Here is a 13409-nt window from a genome sequence, read left to right on the forward strand (position 1 = left end):
CCCCAAGCCCCCTCCCAGGCCCAAACTCCTTCCCAGAGCACGCCCCGCAGCCCCTCTCATGCCCCAGTCCCCTGCCGGCTCTGCACCAACGCCACTATAAACCAGACTTTCAGTACTGATCAGAAATGCTGGTTATAGAGCTTCCCAGTTGGTGTCGTGCTAGATAAAAGAGCTTTTACTGTACTTTTGTTTTAACATGAAAATATTTCCTTAAAAAGCAAAAAATCTAAAAATAAGACTGAATGATACACCCATAGCTAGTTTTTGCTGTCAGATTAATTAAGTTTAGCAAGGGAAGCAAGCTGTTTAGATTTCAAATGGTTCTTAATGTTTGTGTTTTTCTTTTCAGGAAGGGTGTAGGTATAATGTCATGCATGTTGCTGCCAAGGAGAATCAAGCTGGTATCAGCCAGTTGCTATTAGACACTTTGGAAAATCCTGAATTTATGCGGCTCATGTATCCAGACGATGATGAAGTAATGTTGCAGGAGCGCATTAGATATATAGTTGACCTTTACCTTAATACGCCGGATAAAATGGTGAGAGTTAAATATCTGCTAGGGCACTCATTTGTTATGAAAAGGAGAGCATGAGTATCCTGGACCATTGTCACTTCTAGTATTCTAGTAACAGAAATTAACAAGTTGTGTCCTGATTTGTTTTTTAAAAATCTTTTTTAAAGAGCCCTATAGATTAATCATAGTGATGGCTCTATTTTTAGAATGGAAAAAATAATTGTGTGTGTTTGGTCACATCATGTTTACAAATACATACTAAGTCTGGGTAATGAATGAGAAGCTGGGAATGTTCAATGAAGGTATATGTATATATATATTTTTTCCTGTGTTGTAGGTATTTGATACTCCATTGCATTTTGCTTGCAAGTTTGGGAATCTGAATGTGGTTAATGTGCTTACCTCGCATCCAGACATTGTAAAAAATCCAAGAAACAAGTATGGTCAAACTCCAGCAGAAGTAAGTTTCTCTACGTCCACACTGAAAGCAGATCTGTGATGATTTCAGCTGTATGTCAATATAATTCTTGATTTTTAGGGTTCAACCACAGATCCCCTGACTAATGTAGGTAGATTAGGATTCGAATATACCATTTCTAGTGCTGGAATATGTTTAGTATTGATTGCATCTAGTTCTAGTTTGTGGCTCCCTAGAATTTCCTGCCTCCAAGTTGTATTATATTTAATGGCCTGTCCCAACAAAGGACTTTTTACTTTAGATTTGAATGTGAAAGCTGCAAGTTTTGATTTGGTGTAACAGCACTCCACGTTGGTGGAGGCAAATCATACAGTTCTTACTGGAACGTTGACAGAAAACGTATTTATAGGAAAGACAAATGTGTTGTGGGTTTTTTGTGTTTTTTTTTTTAAAGCAGTATGTAGGAGGGTGTGTGTGTGTGTGTGTGTGTGTGGATGATATGTCTGAAGGAGCAGGGGACCCTTCTGTTTCAAAAAAAGACATGGGCATAGGAATTACAGCATAATGTTGAGGGCTTTGCTAATTAAGAGTAACATTTCTTCTAACAGGTAATCTGTGAAAGAAACAAAAATAAATCAATGGAACTGAAAGAGAAAATAAGAGAATATTTGAAAGGTTTGTATTCAGAGCTTTAATACGTAATCTTCATTGTATATGCAATGTCCAAAAATGCTAGTTTGGTTGTCATTCTGTCTTATACTTACATATTTATGTTTAGTAGTGTTCCTGTTGCCCAGTTAGTTTTGACATACAGTGCTCTTACAATGAGAGAAACTTCAGTGCTACCAAGGAACAGGAAGAATGTCTGAAACGGGATGACCTGTTGATCAGTATTTAGAGATTATAGAATAGACAGTAATCCTCACACCCGTGAGGTAGATATTATCCCTGTTTTACTGATGAGGAATCTGAGGCAGAGATTTTTAGACTGCTCAATTACAAAAGGCTGCATAAGGAATCATCATAAAGTGAGGGATTCAACTTGTTTCCTAGTGGTTGTCCTTAAATGCCAGATATGTGGGTGTACATTTTCGCAGCATGTTGGTTCTGAAAGTGCTAAAGATCCTCAGGAAGCAGATATGTCAGTACAGCAATTCCTTTTTTGTGAGAAAGGGACCTAAAATAAAATCTTCAGCATTGAATAGGTATTAGAAGCAGTGAATTTTAATTAAAAGATGAAGACTTTTGCTAGTGAAATTAAGGCAAATTTCTAGGCATGCAGATGTACTGACATTTTAAATATATTCCAGAAAGAGGCAGCAAACAACTGTAACACTAGATTCTTAAAATAAAATCACATTTTATTTTTAGGTCGGTATTATGTGCCACTCTTGCGAGCAGAAGGCAATTCCTCAGCTCCAGTGATTGGTGCACCTTGGTCACCTGATCAATCAGATGATAACCCCCTTACAGCTTTACCTAAACACAGTGGCAGCCCCAAAGATCCAGTCTTGTCAGTGAGAGCTTTTGCAGGCCCAATGACTCCCTCCAAGGTAAGGATATAATGAAGATGTCATAAAACCAAATGCTTTCCTAATTCTTTTGTGGCTTTCAAAATATAGTAATTTGAGCCCAAGCTGATGGCTCCTTCATTGGCATAGCCTGTTAGTTTTGGAGACCCCACTGAGGGTTCAGCATCATTTCTCTTTTTTTCCAGAAAAAACATGGAATTTTACCATGCCGAGTGGGGGGTGGAGGTGGTAACGTTTGTACTATTTTTGGAACCCTCTTAACAGATTATTGTGGAGCTTTGGTATCTGAGGAGGCTAAGTGGGGAAAGGTGGTAAAAATAAAAAAATAGTTGAAAACTCTTGTTTTCCTACTGGGATATAGTTAAATATTCTGAGGCGCAGATGACTCTTGATATATCTTCTGGATCTGTACAGTCCTTGCATATAAGTGCCATGGTTTCCCCTGCCTGAATTTAAAACTGATTTTAGAGGTAACTGTTATCACTTTTATGAAAATGAAAACACAAAGCTAGAAATGCCAAAAGATCTAGAATATTCTAACTAAAAACTGATACTAAATGTTTGAATCAGTTTATCACCACTTAATCTTGCTAGAGTAGGCTAGTAAAATGTTTATCCAATTGAAAAAATAATAAATCCTAATGGAATTATAGGAAAATATAATCATAATGACAGCAGTTAAATATTAATATTTATCTTTATTACAAAAATCATTGTATACAATCCGGACAGTTCATCAGTTTATCATCTGTATGTTGTAGTCTGACACCTTTAGAAATACTAATTAACACGTGTAACCCTTCTGGCAGGTGTTGTCACCAGCAAGATGTACGACTGGTATGAGTGAGCTGTCTGCGCCATCTGTTGATGAGCTAGAGGAAGAGACTTAACTCAGACCAGTAGCTTACACATGGTTGAGAGTTTTTTCCTTTGACCACTTGATGTGTCAGACTTACTGAGAATGTGTGCTGTTTTTCCTCCTAAATAGCCTTTCTTGGTTACATTCTTATTTATTCATTTAAATTCAAAATTTTTACTCTTTGAAAACTTGTGGAGTTGTGACATGAGAGAGAGTGCATTATTTTAGGCTACAGGCATATACTCGTAACAGTCTAAACGTAGCACTCAGCTATTAATGTTGGCTGGATCACATGTAATGAGATAAAAATGTAGGTGAGTTTACAGAATTAACATTTTAGAAACTAAAGTATGTATTTTGTTTTCTGGTGTGCACCAGGCATTAGACTTCATTCTGTGCTATTACCCGGAGAATAATTTGAATAATTAATGTAAATAGCTTAGGTGTACAAGGCCTTAGAAAACACGTACAATGTGTAAAAAAAAAAAAAAAAAAAAAAAATTCTCCCAGGAGGATATACTGATATACCACACCCTGTAGCTATAAAAGAGGTTGCCGTTAGGCAATAACAGATAATCTAGAAAAGTCAGTCCAACCCAATATGTGAGTCGCTGTAGTACAGAAATTAATAATGGAAGCTTTAAATTGTGGTAACTTTTTTCATAGTTATGCCTAATATCACTTTCAAGAGCTGGTGCTTATGGGACCAATCATGTACAGTAATAAACTAAGTCTGATGGGGTGAAATTTTGTGTCTAAAATGAAAGACACAGATTGTAATTGGGTATAGTTGAGCAATGTGTATAGCTAAACTTGAATTGTTATATTCAGCTGAAGAACAGCTAAATTCATCATTGAACAACTTAATGTATCTCTGAAGCAAAAAAACTTCTAGGTAGAGATTTTAGCTGCAGTGTATTTAAAGGTGCATGTTGTAGTTTTATTGTCTACATTCTGAATTTGTTTTGAAGGCAGAAGAATTTCGCAGGCTTTGGAAAACTCCACCTAGAGAGAGAGCAGGCTTCTTTCACAATGTCAGGAAATCCGATCCAGAAAGAGGAGTTGAAAGAGTTGGAAGGTACTAAGAAAATCTCAGCATGAAAGATGTGTGTTAGCAATAAGCCAGAAAATTATTTTAAAAAACTCCAGCACTAAAGGCACACTAATGGTTAACATAAGCTGCATAAAGCAAAAATTCTTCTACAAACATTTTACAATGTATATTTTGTTTGGGTCCTTATTGTACTTTTTATGTAAATAAAAAATGTTTTCACTCAAAAAATGATACCCATAGACCGTAAGTTCAGAAGGGGCCATTGTGATCATCTAGTTCTGCACATTGTAGGCCACCTATTTAACTACTCTGGAAGGGGAGAAGAAATACATTTTTTAACTGTTACCCACATTATGTCCAGAACTTTTTTCTCATACCTCATTTACTCCTTTGTCTAATTATTTCTCAGAATATTTCAGATTAGGGAGAAAGCTAACAATTGGGACTTAGTCCTTTTGAAAATCAGATTGTCAACTAATTGGTAATAGATTTGAGCACTGCCTACATTTTCTGGAAGCTGGGAAATTGTTAAAGTTTGGTGAAATGGAAAAAGATGTTAAGGTATGCCATTATCCTTTCTCCAGCCACACAGAACATGGTGAGGATCCATGTGGGTATGCATGGATCCTCACCACAAAAGATAGATTTTCTGTGTTGTGGTAGCACACAAATGTAAAAACTTCAAGACATCTAAGCTTGTTTAAAACGAGTGGGTTTTATCTTTTCTTTAAAATTACCCTTTTTTCTGAAAAATGAAAAAAAAAAAGATTGTTGATTGACTTCAACTAAGTAGTATCTATGCCAATAATTGATTCATTTCTCCACCTGATGCCTAGACACAGTCATCTTAAAAAATCACAATCTGAGGCATTTTTACAATTAATAAGTAAAACTTTAGGATTACTATAAAGGAAAGAAATTAGCGATAGATAACACTTGGTATGTTGTAGAGAAGGATATATATTATTGCTGGTGCAGAACTTGGTTGTTACAGAATTCTTATATATGTTTCACAATTTCAGAGGTCTAGAAATAGCTGATAAAACATGTTCATTATATTTATTGTCATACTAATATATGATGTCTTCACAAATGATTCGTTTTATCTTTATTTATTGCAGGGAGTTAGCTCATGAGCAGGGGTTCCCGTGGGTTGAATACTGGGAATTTCTGGGCTGTTTTGTTGATCTGTCTTCCCAGGAGGGGTTGCAAAAATTAGAAGAATACCTGAGTCAACGGGAAATGAGTGAAAAGGCTCAGCAAGAAACAGGAGAAAATGATACGTGCAACAGATATAAAACTCCACATCCTTCTGGTAAGAAAATAGCAAACATTGTTATAAACAAAGTGATTTACATTAAGAAAAAACTTTGAGCAGAGCTTGGAATTCACATTTAATTAAAACTTTTTTTTTTTTGGATTGCAGATATTAATCTATTACTCAAATATTATTCTACTTTCAATGTAAAAACATTCATTTAGAGAAGTGTGGGAGGTTACGAGATCATATCTCATTAAACTATCCATCTTGCATGCTGTTGTTCACCGGATTACAGATTCTGGATTGAAATCCTAACCTCTTTAAAGTCAATGGCAAAATTCTCACTGACTTCAGTGGGGCCAGGATTTCACTCGGAATGTTTCGGAATTCCTTTGAAGTACAGTCAGCTTTCTAAGGCAGAAATAATTCAATCCAGTTGTGGGCAGAGGGGAGACACTAACAAAGGCCTAAAACCAAACTTTTTCATCAATTAAATGGGCTACAGGTTGTAACTCAGAATTTCCATTTCACAGGAAATGCTGATCTTTCAGGATTAGTTTTGTTCCAATTAGGGACAAAAACAAATTTTTTTGTTTTTTAAATTTCCCACAAAATGTAAATTTGCGGGTGGGGGAGAATCATTCTAAACAATTTTGTGTTGGAAAATTTTGGGTTTTTTCCTGTTTACATTTTCATGATGTCATTAATGCATAGTATGACATCGTGTCATGACAGTCAAAATATTATATTGTTAAATATTAAAGGCAGCTGTTTCAATCTACACCTCTACCTCAATATAACGCTGTCCTCGGGAGCCAAAAAAATCTTACCTTGTTATAGGTGAAACTGTTATATTGAACTTGCTTTGATCCACTGGAGTGTGTAAGCCTCCCCCCGCCGCCCCCGAGCCCTGCTTAACGCGTTATATTCAAATTGGTGTTATATCGGGGTAGAGGTGTATATGAAGTAACATTTTTTTCTTGTTTTCTAGATCAGTGTCTCTGTTGCAGTGTAGCTGAAATTTTGTCAGTTTTATTAAAACACATTATGCTATGACTTTGACCTATCATGAAGTAATGTAAACAATATAAATATAATATAAAAGTGAAAACAATTCTGAAACAAAATCAAATCAAATGGTTTTTTATTTTTTTTTTCAGAAAATTTCTTTCAGGAATTTTCTTTGAAATTGATACGATTTCACAGTAAATTTTGGTTTTGTTGAAATGGCATTTTCTGATGGATATCTGTTTTGACACAGATTTTTTGACCAGCTGTAGGCACAGACCACTTTTCAAAGTGGTTCCCCATTAGGGAAGTATTTTTCCTGTTACCAAGGCTATACAAGTCTCTCTGCACCAATTGTTCCCAGTGTCTCTTTTCATTAGTTTGAGTGGGTGCACACACAACCCAGCCCTACAGAATTTCTCCTGGTTGGCTGTTGGTGGGTTTAATTATTTCTATCCAAACAAATTCGTACGTGAAGTGATCCTATGCTAAGTCTGCAGAGGAGCATGAATGTGGCATCTGGTCCTAGTGTACTGAGAGAGGTGGACCTGGAAAGAAAGAGAGCTGCTTTTGCCATTTTTTCCGCTTTAACATCTACAGTTCTGCATTCTCAGATCAACAGACTTGATGCTGAAGCAGATACTTTGATAAAATTCCTAGCTTAATCATCGACCAAGTCAGTTACAGTAAAGGAAAGGGTTTGTCCAATGTTAAATTTCTTTCTCACACACACTCTTAATGTCCTTAACATAGAAAAAGTGGACACTTTTTTGTCTCCAACAGTAAAATGTAGATATACTCTACCAAACTCCTGTGTACCTTTCAGTAATCTCTAATTGCAATATTGTAGTAGAAATGGGATCAGCAATATTTTGTGTGCTCACCTAGGGCCATGTTGCAGAAATATATTCTGTAAAGTGTATGTATATATCATTGCCTATTGTTGGAAAAAGGACCTATTCACAAGAGGACTTAATTCAGCTTCTTTTGTGGGTTTGTCTTTGTGCCAATGTAACTTCAGTGGAACCTTTTGGTGTGTAGGAGGACATGGTAAACTTAATAGTTAGCTTGCTATCTATATCTTTTTGCCATTGTATTCTGCCTTCTGATTTATCTTGAAACTTGGTCGGTTTCTGTGAATCAGGCACTTTAAGTGAGATGCACAGGAAACATCTCTCAGATGAATAGGATAAAAAAAGATAATTGCTAACAAGAAGTGTATATTTTTTGATAAGATTATGTAGATTAACTAATACTGTTACATACATCTGATTATAAAAGTGTCTCCATAAATGGATACATACATGTAATAATGGAATTACTGAAGACCATAGGGCTGCTCCTAGTTTATCAGATAGGACTTCAGTTGTCAAGCCTCTTATTTATATCTTTTTTATTAAAATTGTTTGTAGGCAAAAGTAAAAAATGCTGCAATTCAATTTCTGTTGGAGCATTTTTAGATGAAGATGATGATGACATGAGCTTGGAAGAAATTAAAAACAGACAGAATGCAGCACGGAAGAACAGCCCTCCTGTTGTGTCTAAGAAATCGAGTATAGATGCTATTGGAGATTCGGAGTGTGACATCCTGTCGATGGAGCACAAAGTAAACATTATAGAAACGTCGGACCTGTCCATGCATTACGAGAAGGAGGTTTCATCCAGCAAAAATGGATTTTGCAGCCCTGTAACTAATGAGAGGATAACTAGTGACAGAAAACATTCACATGGTGGAGAGGAGTGCCTTATATCCCCAGTCTCCAATTTAATGGCAGAATTTGAAAGACTGTCTTTCCAAGGCCAAGCAGTGGCAGGGGAATGTTTGGTGGGGAAATTGAACAAAATCACTGCAAAAACTGAGAATGAGCAAGTTTTGGCTGAAGGAATGAGCCAGGTCAGAATATCTAAGGACCAGCTGGGTAAAACCTGCTCAGCACTTTCTGTGGCAAGCTGTTCTGAGCCAGCTACTACGGAAAAGCCTGGAGATACAAAACTAAGGACAGAAAACAAAATACCCTCAGAAGCTGAAAGACTGTCATTGGACCCTGGTATTTGGGACAAAGACACACAGCAGCTTGGCAGTCTTGCAGTGCAATCTGAGTGTGCTGCTTATTTGTGTCAAGAGCCCTCTTCTCAGAGATTTCTTTTGAAGACTCCATCAACAAATGAAAATACAAAGAAGTTATTCCTCTTTGGGTATGAATTACTTTTTTGTCCTTTGGTCCATACATGCAAAAGTAGTTCCATATGCTCTTAACCTTGCTGTAAGACATTCTTCAAAAAAGTTTCAAACACCAGTTATAATCACTTGAAAAAATACTTCCTTAAAATGCTTTGTAGTTCCTACAGTAAATATGCAGTCCTTTCATGATCTCTGAAGATTGTATGTAAAACAATTTGGGTATGAAGAAAAGAGCTCTGTAGTTTTCTTCCAGTACTAAGGTTTCAAACAGACTCTTCAGCCTGTGAGCTAGCTCCTGTTCATCAGGCAGGCTTGATGAACCTTTCAATTAGGGATGTAAAACGTTAACCGGTTAACCAATCAGTCTTACTGGTAATGTGTTCGGTTAAAGTTTAAATGCCTAATGTGCACATTGAAAACGTTGCACCATTTCATAGGGTATGTGGAACAAGGTTCTGCATTGTTTCGGGACCATTGCTGTGGAACTGACATTATAGGCACTGAACTAAGAGTGCGGCTCCCCACGTTTTATGTTGGGTCCCCGCTTCCGGCCCGGGGCCCTGGCTGTTGGCCCTGCAGCTGGGGCCCTGGCTGCCAGCAGTGGAGCCCTGGACACAGGGTGGCAGCAGAGCCACAAGTAAAAACATGGGGGTGCTGCAGCACCCCCAGTTCCTGCACCCATGTTGTGAACTTATCAATTACTCATTTAACCAAAATAGTTTAAATGGTTCCTTTTTCAAATGCTATTTATAGGCCTACTTTCAATTAGATTAAGTGCTAAATAGCTTTCACGTTCTCAACATATATGAAACTGAATTTAAGGACACTTTTTCCAAGTTTGCCTCTGATCTGACTGCTAATATTGTCTTCCAGTGAAGCATATTGAATGTCCCTATGGATGGGCATTATTTCTTATTTCAAAATATGCTTGAAAACAATCCATTTGAATGTGAAGAGCAACTAATCCAGTTGGCACGTATTTACCTACTAGAAACATTTCAAAATATCTACACTGGGGTGTGGGGAAATTATCTTGTATAAAAAGTTTAACAGCTCTGTTTTCATCTAGTTCCATTTATATTCTAGGGAACAACCATCAAAGCTGGATAGTGATGTCTTAGCAGCTGTAGAAGGAGTAGAAATTGACCCACAGAAATACCCCATTACTTACAAATGGAAGAATGCTGTACAGTCCTACTCTTCTTCTGACAGGCAAAGGTATTTATGTAAATTCAAGAGTGAGTTGAAGAGCAACAGTTTTTAGTGTGTCTGTGGCAGGACATCTTTAGCAGCTAGAATTTTAAGCTCAATCCTATACAAAAGTCTAAATTAAAAGTGTTCCGTTCTATAGCATCTAATGTATTTTAAATTAAGACTTGGGGTTATACCCATTGCTGGTATAGCTCTGCTTACTGGTGCAAAAGATTAGGTATCAAAGCCAAATTGCTTCATCATATCTCAGAAAGCTATCCATGTAAAACATGCAGAGTGTCAGAATTAATTCTGCCGGACTGGCCAGTCTCACGATGCCGAATGCTCTGTTATTACTCAACACGTAATGGCTGCCACATTTGCTTATACAGTCACTGCAGTACAGTAACTCTTCACTTAACGTTGTAGTTATGTTCCTGAAAAATGCAACTTTAAGCGAAACGATGTTAAGCAAATCCAATTTCCCCATAAGAATTAATGTAAATCGGAAGGGTTAGTTTCCAGGGAAATTTTTTTTCACCAGACAAAAGATATTTGTATTTTATTTTTATATCACACACACACACACACACACACACACACACACACACACACACACACACACACACACACACACACACACACACACACACACACACACACACACACACACACACACACACACACACACAGTATGCATCTGAGGAAGTGGGTATTCACCCACGAAAGCTCATGCTCCAAAACGTCTGTTAGTCTATAAGGTGCCACAGGATTCTTTGCTGCTTTTACAGATCCAGACTAACACAGCTACCCCTCTGATACTTGACACACAGTATAAGTTTAAACACAAAATTTAATACTATACACAGAAATGATGATTGTGAAGCTTGGTTGATGTGATGGAGTCAAAGTGTGGGATATTTCCCAGGGAATCCCTGACTGCGAAATGAACTAGTACTCAGCTGAGCCCTCAAGGGTTAACACGTTGTTAATGTAGCCTCACACTCTACAAGGCAGCAAAAATAGAGAGGGGAGACAGCATGGCAGACAGAGACATACACCCTGTGTGTATATAAGATAGAGATTTGCACTGCCCCTTTAAGTAGGCTGACCACACTCTTAAGTACATTGCCTTTTTAAGTAGACCAGCAAGTGGAGATAGCTGCTGCTGCCAGCAGTCTCCCTCTGCCCTGAGCCCTGTCGTGTCCACCCCCTGCTCTGTGGAGTTTCAGTAAGCCAGGGCAGGAGCAGGGGGGAGAGGAGCACCCTGACATTAGTCCTCCTTTTCTTTCCCCTGACACAGCAAGCAGGTCCAAGGCAGGAGCAGCACATGGCAGTGGGGAGAGGGACAGCTGAACTGCCGGCATTTGATAGCCTGCTGGGTGGCTGCCACACAGGGAACTTAGGAGAGCAGGGAGCTGATATGGGGGCTGCCGGTCCACCCTGGTTCCAAGCCATCACCAGCCAGCTTTAATGGGCTGCTCTTTCTGCAAGCAGTGGACAAAGCAGGTAGCTGCCAAACAAGGTTATCAGGGAGGATTGCACAACTTTAAACAAGCATGTTCTCTAATTGATCAGCAACATAACAATGAAACAACATTAACTGGGATGACTTTAAGCAAGGAGTTACTGTACCTGATTCTAACTCATAATCAGTGGTGCAATGTAATACAATAATAGAATTGCTTTGAAATATTAAGATTATGCAATATGCTGTATCAAATGAATTTTTAATTTTAGATTATACAGTCTAGATGTCTTCATTTTGTTACCCTGCCATACTAGATGCAGGTTTTGATACCTGCAGATGTGTATGTTTAAATTATGTATGTGGGAGATCTGTCTATGATTAAAGTAGTGTGGAAACAGGTTTTTGTTCTCTCCTGGGTTGCCATACTGTCTGTGAACAGTTGACGCTTTTCAAAAACCGTCACGCTGTTGCAGCAAAAGGCAATTGTAAAAGTAAACTATTTACAAATGTCACACTTTAGTCAAGCTGAAGTCCTTCCTGCTTTTTAGTAAACTTTCAGGTGTCTGCGTTGAGCAATCAACTTTTTAATGTCTGTGAATCCTTTCTTCGAAGAAGCTGATGTATTATGTAGCTTTGATTCTTACTCTATACACTCAGTTTTAAAGGAGTGGGAGAAGTTGTTTTAAAATCCTAAATCAATAATATGTTTAGATTTACTCCAATATATTTACATTTTAAAGCATCTTATAAGACAGCTATCTTCTCTTTTGTACATTGCCAGCACAAAGTTGGTGCTTAATGTAAGTAATAAAATATTTGGAAATTTAGTTTTTTTTCACTTACTTGGCAAGACCAAAGTTTGCTCTATTTCCATTTCAAGTGTTGCTAGTGCCAGCAACACCTCAGTGAGAGACACGAAGTACAGAATAATGCCCTGCTTAAGTATTCTCGGTGTCAGATTTTGGCAGTAAAAACAGAACCTGGAAGTACAGTTCTGGATAGGTAAGAAAAAACGGATATTCAAACATTTTGAAATAAATACCTATGCATGCAACTGAATCTAAACATATATTATTGATTTTGGAGTCTTTAAAAGCTTTACAATATGTTTAACTCTTTCATTACCCTTTTTAAGGCTGACAGCGTTATCTGCAAAATCTATTTCTGCTTTGTTAGAAAAATATACTGTCATATGAGATTATTGTTATGTATGATAGACTAGTAATTGGTAAAACCAAAGTGAGTAATCCTAGATTATTCAAAAATTTAAATAATATTAGAGAGGGAATTTTATGATTTCTAAACAAGTAAACATTTAGTCCATAGAAAATGTATTTATTTCTGTTGCATCTGGACACATTGCATTTAAAAAGGAAAACAAAAATACCATCTCTCCTATGGCCAAACCTACAAAATCACTGGTCCAAAGCCACCTTTAACAAATCTCTTCTTTGTCCATAGTCTTGTAAGTGATGGTGTGCTGAAGAGTTATTTTGAGCTTTTCAAAACAAAGATAACCTGCTATTGCTTTGATGTTTTGTGGTAGGCTGGCCATCTGTGCTTAGGAGTTCTAAATCTTATCACGTTATCAGCGATAGAAACAAGATAATAAGCAGGTCCTTTCCTATTATATGTGGGTGTTGAATTGCAGTTGGCCAAATGTGCACAAATAATGCATTTTCTATAATTAGCCATTTTGGAGCAAAAGACATTTGCTAGTTTCAGTGACACATTCATTTGTGATCTAATATGCTGCTCCCTCATTTTTCTTTCCCTCCTGTCTCTCTCTTGATCTGTTGTGTTTCTGATGCATCTCCATCAAGCTCACAGGTGCTAGCGAGAGCCTGCTTTTCACCCCATTAAGATTTTCTGAATGGTGTTCTCTTATACATATGGTGATTCTTTTTATTTTTCTGTAG

The 13409-nt window shown here is 37.4% G+C and overlaps 1 protein-coding gene across 4 annotated transcripts in view; it reads left to right on the forward strand.

Moving 5' to 3' along the window:
• ANKLE2 (ankyrin repeat and LEM domain containing 2) overlaps window positions 1–13409 on the forward strand; it is a 33507-nt gene that overhangs the window by 17884 nt on the left and 2214 nt on the right. For 3 of the 4 annotated variants that reach the window (XM_030583130.1, XM_030583128.1, XM_030583132.1), the window contains exons 5-12: window positions 350–538; window positions 852–974; window positions 1541–1607; window positions 2304–2485; window positions 4295–4401; window positions 5499–5692; window positions 8059–8842; window positions 9915–10046. In XM_030583130.1, the coding sequence (XP_030438990.1) occupies window positions 350–538; window positions 852–974; window positions 1541–1607; window positions 2304–2485; window positions 4295–4401; window positions 5499–5692; window positions 8059–8842; window positions 9915–10046 (1778 nt within the window). Of the gene's footprint in view, window positions 1–349; window positions 539–851; window positions 975–1540; window positions 1608–2303; window positions 2486–4294; window positions 4402–5498; window positions 5693–8058; window positions 8843–9914; window positions 10047–13313; window positions 13369–13409 lie in introns of those variants that run through there. The other variant, XM_030583129.1, reaches the window with a different exon arrangement.

Source organism: Gopherus evgoodei, chromosome 13 (genome assembly GCF_007399415.2).
Source record: "Gopherus evgoodei ecotype Sinaloan lineage chromosome 13, rGopEvg1_v1.p, whole genome shotgun sequence".
In the NCBI taxonomy this organism is placed as follows: domain Eukaryota; kingdom Metazoa; phylum Chordata; order Testudines; family Testudinidae; genus Gopherus; species Gopherus evgoodei.